The sequence below is a fragment of the Misgurnus anguillicaudatus genome, chromosome 23, assembly GCF_027580225.2.
Source record: "Misgurnus anguillicaudatus chromosome 23, ASM2758022v2, whole genome shotgun sequence".
In the NCBI taxonomy this organism is placed as follows: Eukaryota; Metazoa; Chordata; class Actinopteri; order Cypriniformes; family Cobitidae; genus Misgurnus; species Misgurnus anguillicaudatus.
In genome coordinates, this window is record NC_073359.2 from 36763643 (window position 1) to 36780988 (window position 17346).

A 17346-nucleotide genomic window follows, 5' to 3' on the forward strand; every position below is an offset into this window, starting at 1 on the left:
AATATAGGAAAATGTAGTCATCATCAGTGATATATCTCTGGCCCCTCATTTAAGATGCTTTTCATGAACTGGCCCCCATGACAAACTAATTGAATAGCCCTGTTCTACAAGTTAGCCAGAATCTCACAAAATCCTTCAAACAAATTAGATGGAAAAACTCCCTCCAATTTACATATTTTCTTATTGGTTGAATGATCCATTTAGATCATGCTTATTGCCGAGGTGTAATTCCTGAGCTGGTACCCTGAGGTAAATGAAGGAGGGGTCATCTGACACACACGCTCAAGGTGAAATTCACCTCTAGTGTTGCTACTATGGGTGGCCCAACCAGTTATAAGGTTTGGGGGCAAATACTTTTTCACACATGTAGTTTTAGATTTTGTTATAATAAAAACATCCAATCAAAAACTTCATTTAAAAACATGCATATTGTGTTCACTTGTGTTATCTTTTATATTTGTTTGGTGACCTTAAACATTAAAGTGTGACAAATATGCAAAACATAAGAAATATGGAGGGGGTCCATCACTTTTTACACCACTGTAGCTCTCCCTGGTCAAGCTGTGACTTTTTAATGAGGAGCCTAACAACTGCCAGTTTGAAAGCTGCTGGATGAATTATTAATATTAAGCAGAGGTTCTGATACTATGGTAAAAGCCTGATACTATGGTAAAAGCCAATCTAATGGCCCTGAATGATTAAAGCTGTTCATATGTCATTGTGTTATTTTTTGAACAAATGGATGCACTGTAAAGTGTAGTGTTATGGCGAGAATGAGAGAGAATGGGAGGAAACAAGAACAACAGACATGTGTGTGCAAGTAGTTGAGAGTGCTGATTAAAAGAAACCACTGCAAACAGAACACCACAACATAAATGTCAACGAGGATGATCATTTAAAAAACAATCTGAATTAACGGTCAACTGTTCTGGGAAACAACATTTGGATCTAATAAACCGACGCATCTGACATGGAAGGGCATCCTGAACTGAACTAAGCCAGCGGAACTATCAACACTGCAGATGCAGAAAATAAACACAAAACCATGTCAATGGACTTGAGAGTCGGAATACCAAAAAGTGAAGTTTTCAGATTAGTTTTGAAATATTGTAATGATGACAGATTTCGAAAGCTCTGGGTAAGAAAATTCCAGAGGCTGGGAGCCGTAATACTGAAGGCTCTACCACCAAAAAGTTGTCAGCCTATATCGAGGAACCTATAATAAATTTGTACTTATAGCACCTAAGTGCATGGGCAGGGGTATATGTGTGAATGAGATCTAAGATATATTGTGGACAGGAACCATGAAAAGCTTTAACTGTAATGAGAACTTTATATTGAATGCGGAAATTAATTGGAAAGCCAGTTTAAACTGTATAAAATGGGGGTTATGTGGGAGGATTTCTTTGTATGAAATAGGGTTATGTATGTTGATGGTAAACCATAAAAATATAAAGCATGGACAAGGGTCTCGGGATAATTGATATTTAAAAATTGGGCAATATTTCAAAGATGAAAGAAGGCATATTTCGTAAGTGATGAGATGTGAGAGGAGAAAGACAGAGATGAATCGAACACTATGCCCAGGTTTTTGTTAGTGGCTGAAAGTTTGACATAACAGCCAGCAATATTGATTTTATTACATTGAGATAAGAAGTGCATTTAAGAGGGCCAACTAGGAGCAGATCTGTTTTTAGTTTGAGGAAATTCTTTGCCATCCATATGTTTATTTCATTAATGTAAGCAGATATAACATCTATGTGAAAGGGGTTAGTGTGTTTAAAGCTCATGTTGTGTGTCATTCACGTGTAAGTGATAACTAAGCCCATGAAGACCTAATGTGACCTAATGGAAGCATGTAAACAATAAAGATTAAACCCAGATAGCAAAAAATATCCACAGGACTTCTTTTTGCCGCCAGCCCTAAGCTGTCGGCTATAGGTGCGTCCCGCTGGCGGGGATGAAACGTTTGCCGCCGAATACGTCACTCCCATTTCTTGCATGCCGGCGGCCCGACTGCTTAATTTTCTCTGGCAGTTGCCTCCATCTAATAGACCGCGGCAGGCTGGCGGCAAGCCGCTTTGAAATCTTCTCAAAATCAACATTGGCCATTGGAGTTAAAGTACTGACAGCATTTTAACTTTCACATTTGAGCGGTTATAAAGTCATAATAGCCTATATATGTGAATTATATGAAATAGGATAGTTGTTTTGCTCCAAAGCAAAGATAAGTAAGTTATGTTTATACAAATGTGTTTTCAGTTAGTTTCCTTTTTTACACCCTGAGTTCATGCATGTTTCACATGCATCTAAAGCCAGTAGGGTTTATAACAGATTCTTGAAGTTTTAGGAAATTACATTTAAATTACTTTTAAACTCTGAAGCGATTATACAGTAATATATGTAAAATATATCAAATTATTTTATCACTTAGGTGAACATTTGTACATGTCTTTGCTTTATGCACTTGACTGGAAATTTCCTTCATGTCTTTCATTATTTTCCAACATTGATTTTTATTTTTTTTTACCTTTTACATGTACAAGGATTATTTTGCGATTGCGACCTGTACAAATTAATTGAGAGAAAAAAAAAGTGTTAAAGCACAAACAGTGAAGTACCGCCACCGGTCGACAGGCGCAGCACTTAAAAAAGGCGGAAGAATTGTAAACCGGAAGATAAAGTGTCCTCCCAGAGAGCACTCGTCGTCACACATTTCAGTGTTTGAAGAGAGGATCAAGATACAGATTTAAGACAAAAGTCATCAATTACGATCGTTTAAGTAAGTACATGTTTCATTTTTGTGTAACGCAAGATTATGTTCATGTATAGAAGTTGTTTAAGTTAAATTACTTCGTTTGTCTGAACAGGTATGCTCCCCTAGCTAAAGTGGCTAGCAAGTGTAAGCGAACACATGCTGTTTTGCCTTTGTTATAGTACACACGGAGGTTAAGCAAAGTTCTAGTTCTTTTATTTTTTATTTAAAAGTTGTTAGTAAGACTATGTTTGCTCTATGCTGCTTATCCAGTAACTGAAGTTGTATTAACAATGTAGTTTTATTCATATTTTCTTGCAGATAGCTTGCCCAGAGCACAGCATCTCGTGCACAGCACAAAGTTTTCAGCTATCAAGGTATATTCTAGGCCTGTGTCTTAGTGTGCAGTGTTTTAACAATATTTAAAATAGTGCTTTTAGTTATTGTTTTTTTATATAATGTAGATTTCTAGAGACTCCAGAATGAAAACCAAGCCCTGCACTGCAAAAAAAAAATGAAAGTCTTGCTTGGTTTTCCTTTGTCTTGTTTTCTAATATTGGTATCTGAAGGTTCTTAAATTGAGATACACTGACTTTGTGGGCAGGTGGCTTGGGATAATAGGTTTTGTTTATTGAAATAAATGATGAAAATCAGGAGGTTTTTTTTACTTAAAACAAGTAAAAAAAAATTGCCTTTGCAGTAAGAAAAATAAACTTATATCCAGTTTCAACTTAATCAACTTAAATTAAGTTTATTTTTCTTACTGCATTGGCAGATATTTTGACTTGTTTTAAGGTAAAATCAAGAGTTTTTCTTTTTTTCATTTATTTCATTAAACAAGACTTAATATCTTAAGCCACTTGCTTACCAAGTCAATGTATCTCAATTTGAGAATTTTTAGATATTTATATTAGAAAATACGACAAAAAACTAGATAAGACAATCATTTTTTGCAGTGTGAGGGAGAAGAACCAAGCCCTGAGGGAACGTAGTGAACGAGCAGGTGAGAACATGCATTCTTTCTTAAATTTAACTTTTTTTGTCTGTGATGTAGGTCCAAAATTACCTATGCCTTTCATTTTGTAGCTTCGGATGACAGCGGCTTACTTTTAATGTTGCTTGACAACACTTTGAGGCAGGATAAAATGCTCCAGGAACAATTTGTAAGTGTGCTAATTTTGCCGTAGGGTAATCTAAAAGTAAAATTAAGTTTGTACACTGCATATACAGTCTGAATCCACCGCCTGTCTCACATTTATGTATTAGAAAATTCTGAGAAATGTAATTTGTAACACTTTTTTTGAATTTTCAGCTTTAGAGTATCTTCTCTAATCACCTTTCAATTAATACAACCTGGACTGGAGTAGGGAATCAAGCATGTTTTAGAGACTTGTTTCTGAAGACCATTGTTCAAAGTAAGTTAGATTTTTATATTTAAGTAGATGTGTATGGCCTTATGTTATTCAAATGGAATGACAGTTCTGTATTTTCTACAGGAGCCATCCGAAAGAACCCGGCAACCCAGGATGCCACTGATGGGGCTGTCCAGGTTAATGTTACGCGTAACCTGAAAGGAGCATCTGACCGTGAAGGCGGATAAAGGCGGCACACAGCTGAGAGGGACCCACAGCTGACCCCTTAAACCGAGGCTGACTACTGACACCCCAGCATCACTGACAACTGGAACCCTTTCTTTATCCTGCAGTCAGTAACATCAAGAAGCCTGAAGTGTGACAGTACACTCAACCAATCCACACTTCACTGTGAAAATTACTTTTCTTTTTTTCCAAATTCCCTGGGACCCTGCCTTGATGGCAGCTCCTCGGAAAGATATGGAATGGCGAGAAGGTTTGTCCTTTATACAGGTGCACGAGATAAAGTACTGATCATAAGCGCCTCATGCTTATACATTACATTCATGTGGATCTTTTTTAATATCTTTAGTGTCTTTTACTGTTTTTTTTTTTAGTCATGTGGATTTGTTTTTTTTAATCATTCTGTTTATGTTGATGTGTGTTGTGTTATAAGCTACTGGGACCTTGAATTTACCATTGAGGATTAATAAAGTATCTGTTCATTTTTCATTCACAAGAGACAGATCATATTGCAGCAAAGTAAAAATATTGTGTCCCAGGTCAGCAATGCCATTATAAGTCTATTCTAGTCCAGAGCTTTACTCTAATTAACACTTATCCTATTGTTAGAAATGACGATTATTTGGTATGCTGGCCATTCTTTGGTACCAAATATCCTCATTACTTAATATAATGTTTACTGGTAGCCTAATTATTTTCATCTTAGAGCTGACCTCTAAATTATTAACAATTGTTGTAAATGTTCTAATTTGCTTGTAATGTTTTTTTTTAAACTAGAATTTATTTGGAAACCTGTATGTTCTTTAGTACTTTTTTATTTTTCAGTAATTAGGGGTCAAGCCCAGAATGGGCGAAGACCCCTATTGTATCTGTTAGTTTTCTTATTATAATAATTATTATTCTGCTTCTTCTTCTTCTTCTTCTTCTTCTTCCGCCATTGCGGTCTATGGTAGCCTATAGAACCATACGTAGGAAAGTTATGAAATTTGGCACACTGATAAAGGACAGTCCAATGTGTCCCCATAGCAAATTTGGAGTCTCTATGTCTAACCCGCTAGCGCCACCAACAGTCCAAATTTGCACTTACGTTTTTGCTTATAACTTCTGACCCGTACGTCCTAGAAATTAAATTCTTGTTTCCTCTTATTCCTTGCCTCAAGACGATTCGATAGGACCCAATGACGTAATTTTCCCTCATGAAAATTTTTCCGCCATTTTGAATTATTCGTAAAACCTACTTTTGCGAACTCGTCCTAGAGCATTTGCCCGATTTCCACTAAGATCGGTATGTAGCATCTACAGACCCTCACGGCAAAAAGTTATGGAATTCATGTCAATTCGTCGATCCGTTTCCGTAAACCGCGTCAACGAATTTTACGTAGAGCGCAAAAAAACGGATTTGAGGATGTATCTTCGGCAAACTTAAGCCTATTGACAATATACTTGGTACTTGTGATGCCAGTCAGGAACTACGGGTGCCTGCAGAGTTTCGTCACAGCGCCACCTAGTGGTCAGACTTATGCTTTACACGCCTATAACTTTGGCTCCGATTGACATATTTTCACGGGACTTGTTTCTTTGGAGTTCTGAATAGTTGCCGAGTCCAACGATACCAAACATGCCAGAATTCGCCTTACGGTTAACCCTGCGCAGCAAAATAGCGCTTAAAAAACACGCGTGAATATCTCTGCATGCGTTTTTCCGATCGACTCGAAAACACCATAGGAAGAAACTAACCTTACCTTCTGAACAAAAAGTTCTATTGACGTTATATTAAAATTTTCATCAGAAATGGCCGAAAATTGCAAAAAAACGAAAAATTACCTTCAAATTTTGTGTTTTTTACACATAAATGGTTGTAACTTTGTAACGAAAAAAGATTTTTTCACCAGATTTGATACGGTGATGCATGAGCACATTCTGAGGCTACACAAAAAAAATTGTATGCTTGCACCACTAGATGGCCTTATAATTGAACAAAACCTTTGATAACAAGCCAGCCTTATGGTCATACAACTTTTTCTTAACTAAACTAAAGTGTATAGTCATAAAACTAGCTAGATGTAACACAATCATGACCTGATGTTGCATGCACAATTTTGTCTTTGCGCCACCTACTGGTTTTGAGATAGAATATGGTATTTTTGCCTAAAACTACTGCAACAACACATCTAAAACCATGAGTCATCATGGATTATTCATTTCATGGCTTTGACTATAATCACTGGATGTTGCCAATTAACTCCCTAGCAACCATTGAGAATACCTTATCAACCTTTTTGCAAAAGCTATATCTCTGCATCAGAACATTGTAGAGACACGGGGATGGTCTCTTTTGACTAATTAAACTTGTTATAACATGATGTGACCCATGTTTTGCCACTGCAAACACCACTCACATGTACTTCAGTGCTCTAATGTTCCATGATTGTCAATAACAGAAGGACGATTGCAGTAGACAAGAACTTAGATTATTTTTGTTGATAACTTTTTTGTTTTTTCATCTAAAATTATTAGATTTACCTAGGTTCTTCAATCTGCTTATCCAATCTCAATTTTAAATCCTTTTGTACCCTTTTCGGCTTGACCCCGGCATTGCTGCTTGCAGCTATATTTTATATTTTAGTGCTCTTACACATCTTAGTTCAATGACTGTTAATGTACTTTGAAATGTGGAATAAAAACTCCAAATGAGAATTTGTCTGATTTGATCAATCATTATTTTTGATAAACTGCATACTAGAAATAGCCTATATAAATATTATATATATATATATATATATATATATATATATATATATACAATAAGCGGCGGCAAATCGCTCGGAAATAGCGTTTGCCTCCGACGGGCCGCGAAAGAGCTGCCTTCAATATAAAGGCGGCCGAACGGCGGTTGGCTGGCGGGCCAGCCGCGGATTGAAGGCGGTAGACAGCCGGCTGCCGCTTTTAAAAAGCGGCTGCCGCTGGCGGGCCGCCATCAGACGTGTTTGCGATTACGCCTTTATGACGCTTCTACTGTCTCCAGAGCACCGCCGGTGGTCCGCCGACTCATTGCTATCTTTTGCTATCTGGGAAGGTCCAAGAACAGATCCCTAAGGAACACCATTCGTACCTGGAGCAATAGTCAAGTTTGCCTGTTTTATAGATATGTACAGAGGTGGAAAAAGTAATAAAATATTCTACTCAAGCAGTCCCATGAATATTCTAGAAGGAGTATTTAAAAGTTCAATGCATGACACTGTAAGGCTTAAATATGCCTTTAAAATGAAAGTAAAGTTTGACGTGTTGCCATGGGAACAGCATTCAATATATAAAAAATCCCTTCGCAATTTATTATCTACAATGTCTTGGCATCATGTTGACAACTTCTGGAGTCAATCCCATAAATATTCTAGAAGGAGTATTTAAAAGTTCACTGCATGACACTGTAAGGCTTAAATATGCCTTTAAAATGAAAGTAAAGTAAAATTTGCCATAAATTTGTCACTTCGTCATGGCAGCGCCGTTCGATATATCAAAAATCCCTTCACAATTTAGCAAGTCCAATGTCTCAGCATCATGTTCACCACGTTTGGTGTCAATCGTATGAAATCCCTAGGTGAAGTATTTAAAAGTTAATGACTGACACACTTCCTGGTGCCTGTTGGTGGCGCTATACCCGAGACTCACAATAGGCAAATCGATGCGATCGGAATCTTCAGACGAACAACCACCCCACGTGTCATCACTATAAGACATTGTTTGCCTTAGATATTAGACACTTCCTGTTTTTCTGAATTCGCCATGAATTCGTCGCCTCGCCATGGCAGAACGTTCGAGATATCAAAAATCCCTTCGCAATTTAGCAAGTCCAATGTCTCGGCATCATGATCACCACGTTTGGTGTCATTCGCATTAATCCCCTAGGAGGAGTATTTAAAAGTTCACCGCATGCATTTTTTAAACAATCCAAAATGGCAGACTTCCTGTTGGGTGGAGCTAATAGGTTAGAGCGCGAAAGTTGTTCGGGTCGATGAGATCTATATGTGTACCAACTTTCGTACATGTGCGTGCATGTTTGCACGATCTGTGCATCAATGTTTTTTTTTGCATTACAGGGGCGCTACAGAGCACCCGTGCCACGCCCGTGTTCCAGCCTTTGCCCGTTCGCAATGACTGACGACTCTGACGTCTGTGCCAAATTTCAAGAGTTTTCAAGTATGTTAAGGCACCCAAAATGCCCAAAAGTGTTAAAAAAATAAATAAATAAATTCGAGCAAAAACAATAGGGCTTCGCACCTTTCGGTGCAGGCCATTCTGGCCTGCTCCTTGGTGCTCGGGCCCTAATAAAGTTATTGGCTTCTATAGTAGGGAGTCGACTCTGAATCGCTGAAACGAGTCGTTATATGGATTGGATCTCCTGCCTGACTTTGTCCACGTCACACAAACGCTTCCACGTCACACGAGATACTAATCTCCGCCTACAGCCTTGCCCGCGGGAGAAACAAAAACTATGACCCGCCCACAGCTAGTGTGTTTGTGTAAACATCATATCACACCGTGTTTTCAGTTTGTGTTTATTTCACTACCAAAGAAAACTTTTTCAAGAAGGGATATACTAAATGTGTCTGGCTGTGAAGAATCAGTGGTTAAAATTAATTTGTAACGGAGGGATTTATACATTTGGCAATGTAAGATGGTTCAATCAGTACCCACTTTATTTGGAACAACATGCGTCTCCTAACCACAACCTGTAAGTATGATTATAGCTACATACTTGCTTAAATTAGTTTAAAATGTTTTTATTGCTTGGATTAATGATGTATGATATCGTTGTTTAAACTCTATATACTGTCAGAGTCACGATACCAAGCGGCTTATGCTGCACTTACGGTTTTGCTATGACCCTGTTAGTTTACATAAACGCTTAAATGAGTGTAAAATTGTTAGTTTCTATCATCTTTTTTATTGCTTGGATTAATGATGTCGTTGTTTAAACTCTTAATATACTGTCAGATAGTTACGTTAGCAAGCCGCTAACGCATGCTTACTTACAGTTTTGCTACGACCCGGTTAGCTTACATAAATGCTTAAATGAGTGTAAAATGTTAGTTTTTATTGCTTGGATTAATAATGAATGATATGTGTTGATGTCGATAATGTCTTCTCAGTAAATCATGTTAGCACTATTGTTGGTCTGTGCCACTGATCTGTGATCTGTGCGAAGACTCTTGTCAGTTGACCAATCAGAGCAGGGTAGGCTACTGAAAGGTGGGGTTTAGGCAGACTGAGTCTTTGAATGCCTTCACACGAATCGTTTGGGGATCTCTGAGAAATGGGGTAATTTTAAATGTATATTTCGAGAAAATTACAGTGTTTTTTGACCTTGCATGCATTTAAACCTGTTGTCCGTGACTTATACATAGTGATAGGATGCTTAAAATTGTCATCTTACTGGCTCTTTAATTGAATGAACACCTTTACAATTAAAGTTTTTCCCAAAACGAGATAAACTCCAAAATGCAATAAATCACACTCTCTGCACTTGCTCTGCCTTTGCAAGGATGTTTATGCATATAAACTTCGTTTGATGTCCTCATTTATTGATGATTATTTAAAGCATGTTGTGCATTGTTTGAGGATGGTTGTTGGAGCTGAATGTATGATAGGGTTAGAAATGGATGAAAATATATGGACTATCACGTTAACGTATTAAAATTGACGTCACCATAATCTGCAATTCTGTCTTTTGCATTTGTAATTAATAAAGCATACACGAATATGCAAAATATGAGTTTTTACTGTTTTACTGTTTAGCTCATATTACCACAGATGTGATCTTAGCTGGTATTGATGATAATTATACAAATTTCAGAAGTGTTTCAACAACAGATGAATAGCACTGTTATCAGTGCAATTTCTAGCTAAAACCAATCGTAATGTAGATTCCGGGTAGAAGTGTGGAAGTTGTTTTAGTATAAGTCTTTTCATCTTTAAAAATATACTTTCATACGTTTAAATGTCATTATGGCCATAAAGTCTTTTCTGGTAACTAACATTCATGAATATCATAGTGCTGTTTGACTGGCTGAAGTAGTCGAGCATCCTGGGGGATGGTTTGGATTGCGTTAGGGTTCAGTCATGTCATTTCAACAGTCAAACTGCTTAGTCTTTTTAAGTAAATTAAACTTACTATAGTATATTGAAAAGACACATCAAAAAGTTTTAAGATTACCCAAGAGACAACACACAACATTTAATGGTAATTAATAAGTGTCTGCTTGTGACTTATCAAATTAAGTACACAAATTATCAAAATTTATATTATATATAATATGTATTATATCAAAATAATTATAATTTTGTTATTGTTACAACCCATTATTTTGATCAGCGAGGAAAGTACTCAAAAGTCTCACTGTGAGAAATAACCTACAGCAACAATACACTAAATTTATAACTTGGGACACACAAGATACTAAATAATGATATTTTTAAGATATTTACGACTTTTAAAAGGGTTTCTCCAGGTTTCACCAAGTCTAATTTAAGACTTTTTAAGACCTTTTTAAGACTATAATGAATTAAATGTTGGACAATGAAGTCCAATTTTATAGTCCAGTGTGAATGCATCCATGTGTTTTTAGAACCTTTTATCCTTCATGACAAAAAACAAGATGTATTTCTAGGGGTGTGACAAGACACTTGTTCTGCAAGATGAAACAAGACTGGGTTCGCGAGAATAAGATCAGACAAGATTTTTTATCTTTGCTGATATTACAAGTTTTTCACCTTAAACGTCATACGAAGTTTTAAGAAATCCCCAATGATAAAATATATGAAGAAAATTTGCATTATAATTAACTAAAATCACATAATTTTAAAATGTTTTAACCAATATAGGGGTTTCACTAACAGTTATTTTGGTAAGGATGATGATCAAGTAATTTAATATTTTTTGGTAATAGAGCTAAATGGGCCAAAGGATTTACAATGACAATAATGATGAGAAAATAATAATTGGTTCGAATAATGTATAATGTGCATAAAATAAACACATGGTTTTATGTAACAACAATGTTAAAATATTAGGTCTGGTTACCCAGACAGAGTTTAGATTAATCCAGGACTAGGTCTTATTTATATTTGGACATTTATGGAAGATTTTTTTTAATATAACTTACAAAATACATTACTGGTGTGCATCTTGAGACAAAACACTGGCAGTGAAATATTTTGTGGTAAAAATAAAAAAATAATTAAATTGATAAGACCAGGAGTAAGGGAAATAGTGTAGTAGATCCACCCTCCGGAGCAGAGGGGGCGCTAAAGCACCTATAAGCTGGATGCCAACCGCCATTAAAAGAGAAAAAGAAGACAGGCTTCGTTCGGCAGTGGAGCCAAACGTTGATCGGATGTCTGATGGAGCAGAAGCCGTGGTGCTTAAAACTGCTGATGCAGATTCGCATGCCGTGGTGCTCTTTAGGGCTACTGCACAACAGAAAAGAGAAATGCCGGGCGTTTTCGACAGGTTTCTGTAGCGGCTTTATGTTTCTTACATTGCATGTGTGACACTAAAGCTTTGATGCCCATTGTTCCGAGTTTTAAAACTTTCTTGCAAAATAAACAACGGACCCCGTACGCTAACTGGTCTTTGCCACGGAGCAAAATCAGGGTTAAGAAACCAGTTTTCATTAAATGTGCTCTTCCCCATAGCTAAAACTCACTTTTCTCCATTTGCTTTTCCCCCGGTCCACAAACTTTAGCGAACTCCCCGCAAACTTGTGCTTTAGTAGATTCCACCTATTCAGTTTTTCCTGACACATGAGACGAACATGAATAAAACAGTTACAGTCTTCTTGGCGGTGTTGGTTGGACAACATTTTAAGACCTTTGATACGTGGATTTAAGACATTTTAATGCTTATTAACGCCTTTTTTCATACTACGTAATTTAAGATTTTTTAAGACTAAAACGTAAAAAACAACCGTTTTTAGTGATTGAGTTTTTTTTTAGGGAAGAAAGTAATCAAATGCAGCAATGGTTGACTGAATTTATAATAGTCAATTCACAATGGTTCACTGAATTTATAATAGATGATAGTGATAATTTTAAGATACAATACAGTTATATTAAAGAAACACTTACTTTTAGTGATTGAATTATGGAGGCTCAGAGCTCTGGAGCTTCTTTTGGCTCTTTCTAAGCAGACAGCTTGAACAGTCACATCACTGGCTGATGGCGGTCTCTCAAACTCCTCATCAGGTCCACACTAGAGAGAGTAAAAAAGAGAAACAATTAAATTTACAAACTATGTTCGCCCTCGAAAAACCTTGGTCTGATAATTTAACCCTCTGGGGTATGAGGGTGTTTTGGAGCCCTGGAGGAGTTTTGACATGCTGTAACGATTAATCCACTGAGAGACGAGCAGTGTTGAACCCAAGTGCAGTTTATTATCAAAGAAAATATAAACATAACTAAAAACTAATTTTGACTTGACTTAAACATGAACAAAACAAAGGCATGAAAACAACGTGAACTCACCAAACAAATGGAATTACAGATGAACAAAGACAATGGGAACATGAGGGCAATATATAGGGACAGGAACAATCTAAACATGACACATCAGAGAATAGGGAAACTAGCAAGACAAACATTGCAATGAAATTTTCAAATAAAAGACATGAAACTAGAAACAAGAACTTCAAAATAAAAGACATGAACTAGACAAGACATTTGGCCTTTTTCAGTTGCTTTAAACATATTGGTTAATATCACATAACACTGTATTTATCAGAAACTGTGCTATAATAATATTTGAGTAACATGTATGTTCATGTTCGTTTTTTTAAAGAGCCCCTGTTACGTTGCTTAACAGAACGTTATTTGGTGTAATGCAATGTGTTCACATGGTTTATGGTTAAAAAAAAACATTTTCCACATACTGTACATTATTGTTGTTGCTCCTATATGCCCTGTCTTTCTGAGTCGTGCAGATTTCTACAAAGCTCATCGTTCTAAAAACCATTTGTGCTCTGATTGGCCAGCTAACAAATGTGTTGTGACTGGCCGAATACCTCAAGGGTGTTTCCAAAATGTGATGCGCATACTATATTTGGAAGATCAGCTCCCAACAGGAGATAATATCATCTTTACTATATTTGGAACCCGAATCTGATACAGAAAAAAGGCAGATGACCAAGCTGATCGATCAACTTTGCTAAAGTGGCTTGAACAGAACGTAACAGATTGATGAGGCAAGGATACTATAGTGACCATACGTGCCATTCTCCCCGGGGGCGTCCTGGCCAGGATTTCGGTGCGTCTTCCGGAAGTCGTATTTGTTGACCGCATACAGGTACACCATTCGGTTAAAAACATAAGACATACAATCGTAGTTTCATTCTTACCTTAAAATGTAACAGTTGCTTTTCTGTAATAATAATAATAATCCTCTATGACATATGTGGTCGACAAATATGACTTCCGGAAGACGCACCAGAAATCCTGGCCAGGAAGAATGGCACATATGGTCACCTTAAAGGATACTAAAACATGAAACTATTTCTGTACAACCACTTGTGATCGTAAAAACAACAAAAAACAAGTGCTACTCTACACTGCTTAAAACTCATGATTGAATCATAGTCAGTAGCACATAGAAAGGATGTGTTAATTTTTTACACATCTTTGTGCGTTAAACTTTTAACACATTATGGGGCGGTTTCCCGGACCAGGATTAGCTTAATCCAGGACTAGGCCTTAGTTTAATTAGGAAATATAACTAGTTTTAAACAACTAGTTATAATTAGGAAAATATAACTAGTTTTAAACAACATGCCTTACTAAAAACATTACCTGTGTGCATCTTGAAGTAAAACAAAGGGCCCTGATGTATTTTAAGATCTGTAAGTGAAAGTTGTTTTCAGTTTGGAGAGCTCTTAAAAGTGTTTAAGTCTAGGACTAGTCTAATCCCTGTACGGGAAACCGCCCCTATGTGTATCTTTAACACATTATGTGTGATTTTGTGTTAAAAGTAACACAAAATGTGTTGTTTCAATAATTACACAGAGATGGGTGGATTCTGGGACAACGCATTTAGTGTGTCATGAATGGTTAGTAAAACAATATATTTTAGAAGTTGCTAAAAATAATGCCAGGGAACACATACTAAACATTTGTTCACAAGACTTTTGAGTGCTGGATGAGTTGAGAATTGCTTCAGAAAGATGTAAAAAAAAACATTTTCCACATTAAATACTATATTGATTTAACTATTTTGTAAAGGCAATTTCCAAGGGAGTGTAAAATATGTAATCATTATAAGTAAATGTCCACAAAACCAAGTCCTATTTAAGGTTCCAGTATGGCAAATTAAATAGGACTTGGTTTTGCAGCCATATAAAACAAAGAAGAGTATTTTTGGCAGCAGGGAAACAAGATGGTTTTGGTGCACACATGGATTAAAAAGTGCTCCATGTCTAAAGTTAAATATACAGCTGGATCTTCATTGTTTTGAACCTACTTTTATACCAGACAGAGGTCCTGGACATCTTATTGAGACACATGGCTTCATGGATTATAACAAATACCCACTTGACTGAAGAGAAGAGAGCAGCAAGATGTTGTCCATCAATTTTTCTGTGTTTTTTCCTGCATATGTTAATGTAACGCTGCTTTGAAACAATTGAAGAATTGTGAAAAGCGCTATATAAATACAATTTTATTGAACCATTAGGCTGGCATACTGTCAATCTGATGTCTATATGCCATTTAATAAGAGGTCTATCAGTTAATGCCTGATCATTGATCACTTGTAAAGTTTGCATTTTCAAATGTTAAAGGTCAATTTAAAAATTGGTTCAATAAAAAGCACACAGAATTCTTTATCCCTTATTCAACTTTGATAGACAATGAAAAAAATATTTTTTTTTTATTTAGCTGCTTTGTTGAATTTAATGCATTTAAGATGTGAGTGTTAAATAATCATGTGATTTTACATCAATTGTGTGTTTTTTTTTTGTATGTAATATTGCATGTAAAATTTTATGATCTTGTTTTGGGGGGGGGTGCCAATAGGGACTTGCTCTCGTTTTTCTGTGTTTTCTTTTGTGTTATTGTAAACCCGCTTTAGAACAATTAAACAATTGTGAAAAGTGATATATGCTCATATGACTATTACACATGACTATTTACACACATTACCAAGTAGAATTTTATATAAATGTCTACATTTGTACCAATAAAGTGTTGATACAGTATTTCAGTGACAGGTGGGATAGCATATATTGACATTAATTTGGTTAGATAGAGAATAAATTTACAATTTGTGTTGGTGTTAGTGACAATAATACTGCATTTGCATACCTGTTCCCTATGTTCCAGAAGCACTTTTGGTTTGATTGCCAGCTTGATGTCAGAATCCCGTAGCTCCTCAGGGTTTTCGTAGATGTGCTTGTTTCTTTTCTGCCCCACATTATCATATTCGTGCCTGACATGCAGAATAAATACGATTACTCAGTGCACTTTGACAAAAATTATTTTGACAGTTTATTTCAGCAGTGGCCGGATTCACAAAAACATTCTTACCACAAGAAATAAGAACTTTCTTAAGATAAATTATAAGAAGTTCATAAGAATGTTCTTAAGTGCAATTCTCAAACATTTCTTAAGAAGTTCTGAAATATTTACTTAGGAACATCCTAAATTTTTATCTTAAAAAGAAAATGACAAGCTTTGAAATTGATTATTGTACCCTGCTCAATACTTATCAGTCTATTAATCCTTTTACCACCACGCGATCATTAACGCAATACATACGATGTGTTAAGACTATGCTATACACGGTTGTACAAAGGGCAGCTAGTGTATGAAGGCGGTGAGTAAATATTATTCCCTAATGTCCCAATCGGTCATGTGGGACATAAGGAAAAAAATAACTTTCTTAAGAAGGTTTTTTGAGAATACAAAATATTCTTAACTTTTATCTTAAGATTGAATTTAAGGAAAAATTGGCAGTTAAAAATGTTCTTTTAAAGTATGTTTCAAGAGTTCACACTTACAAATAATGATATGCGTATTTGGCGTGCAGTCTGAGGAGAGGGCTCTGAGCTCTGCATTTGGCCCGAGCCCGGAGCACTCCTCAACAAAGAGAGGGCTCCTGGGTCTGTATTAGGCCCGAACCCAGAACAAAGTTAATAAAGTTAAATTAAAAGTATATTACGCAAATTGAAATCTCTACCTTTCATAGAAATCCTCGCTTGTGGGGTGTCTTTCTAGTGAGTAGCTCCGTGTTAGAGAGATGGGGGTGATCTCTGAAATCTGGGTTTGTGCACTGTCCTGCAGGGAGGTTGCCCGCAAGAGAGGTATGCTGGGTAAAGAGAGCATCAATTCTGAATCCCTGGACTCTGGAATTCCCATCTCTTCTCCAAGTTGCTCTTTGTGAGTTTGAGTTTCACTGTCTGATCTTCTATTTTCTTTCTTCTCTTTTTCCCCTCCATCATTATTCTCTCCTCTCTCATCCAGGACCCAAGCCTCACCTGATTGTCCCTCTCCAGACTTTGCCTCTGCATCCTGAATGGCTTTCTCATACAGCTCTGAGAAACTCCTGTGCTCATACATTGACAGAAACATGCAAAATACAAAAAAAAAAATTAAAAACAAGACAAAAAAACAGAATTGAGGGGGCACCGTTGTGCCTGAAGCATTTACATTTAAGATGTGCTTTCGACTGCTCCCAGAGAATATTATTCAATTATTTAACAGAACAACATGTTTTTTTGTCATAAAATGTTCAAACTAACTTCAACTAGAACTACACTTGCACTAATAATAAGCATCTTGCTTCAAAGCCGACGTGAGTAAGGAAGGCCGTAACAAAGCCTCTTCAGGCAACAGTAATGGGTCCTTGAAGAGTAAGTGTGCCACAGACAATTCACCCGGGAACAGAGCCGTACACAGAATTTCATAAACACTGGATATTTATTTTGCTAGGGCATGCATCCCCAGAAATAT

The 17346-nt window shown here is 36.5% G+C and overlaps 1 protein-coding gene and 2 long non-coding RNA genes across 3 annotated transcripts in view; 2 read left to right on the top strand and 1 right to left on the bottom strand.

The window, feature by feature from the left end:
• Nucleotides 1-17346, bottom strand: part of LOC129436367 (signal-induced proliferation-associated protein 1) — a 194776-nt gene that overhangs the window by 19878 nt on the left and 157552 nt on the right. The window contains exons 10-12 of the mRNA XM_073862229.1: nucleotides 16574-16939; nucleotides 15700-15823; nucleotides 12478-12601 (exon numbers count right to left, since the gene is read on the bottom strand). Coding sequence (XP_073718330.1) covers nucleotides 12478-12601; nucleotides 15700-15823; nucleotides 16574-16939 — 614 coding nt within the window. The remainder of the gene's footprint in view (nucleotides 1-12477; nucleotides 12602-15699; nucleotides 15824-16573; nucleotides 16940-17346) is intronic.
• LOC141359567 (uncharacterized) lies at nucleotides 2666-3406 on the top strand. Its single transcript, XR_012366079.1, has 3 exons — nucleotides 2666-2782; nucleotides 3077-3132; nucleotides 3220-3406. It is a non-coding gene; the product is annotated as an uncharacterized lncRNA (long non-coding RNA).
• LOC141359566 (uncharacterized) lies at nucleotides 3613-4906 on the top strand. The gene is made up of 4 exons (XR_012366078.1): nucleotides 3613-3758; nucleotides 3842-3918; nucleotides 4068-4170; nucleotides 4252-4906. It is a non-coding gene; the product is annotated as an uncharacterized lncRNA (long non-coding RNA).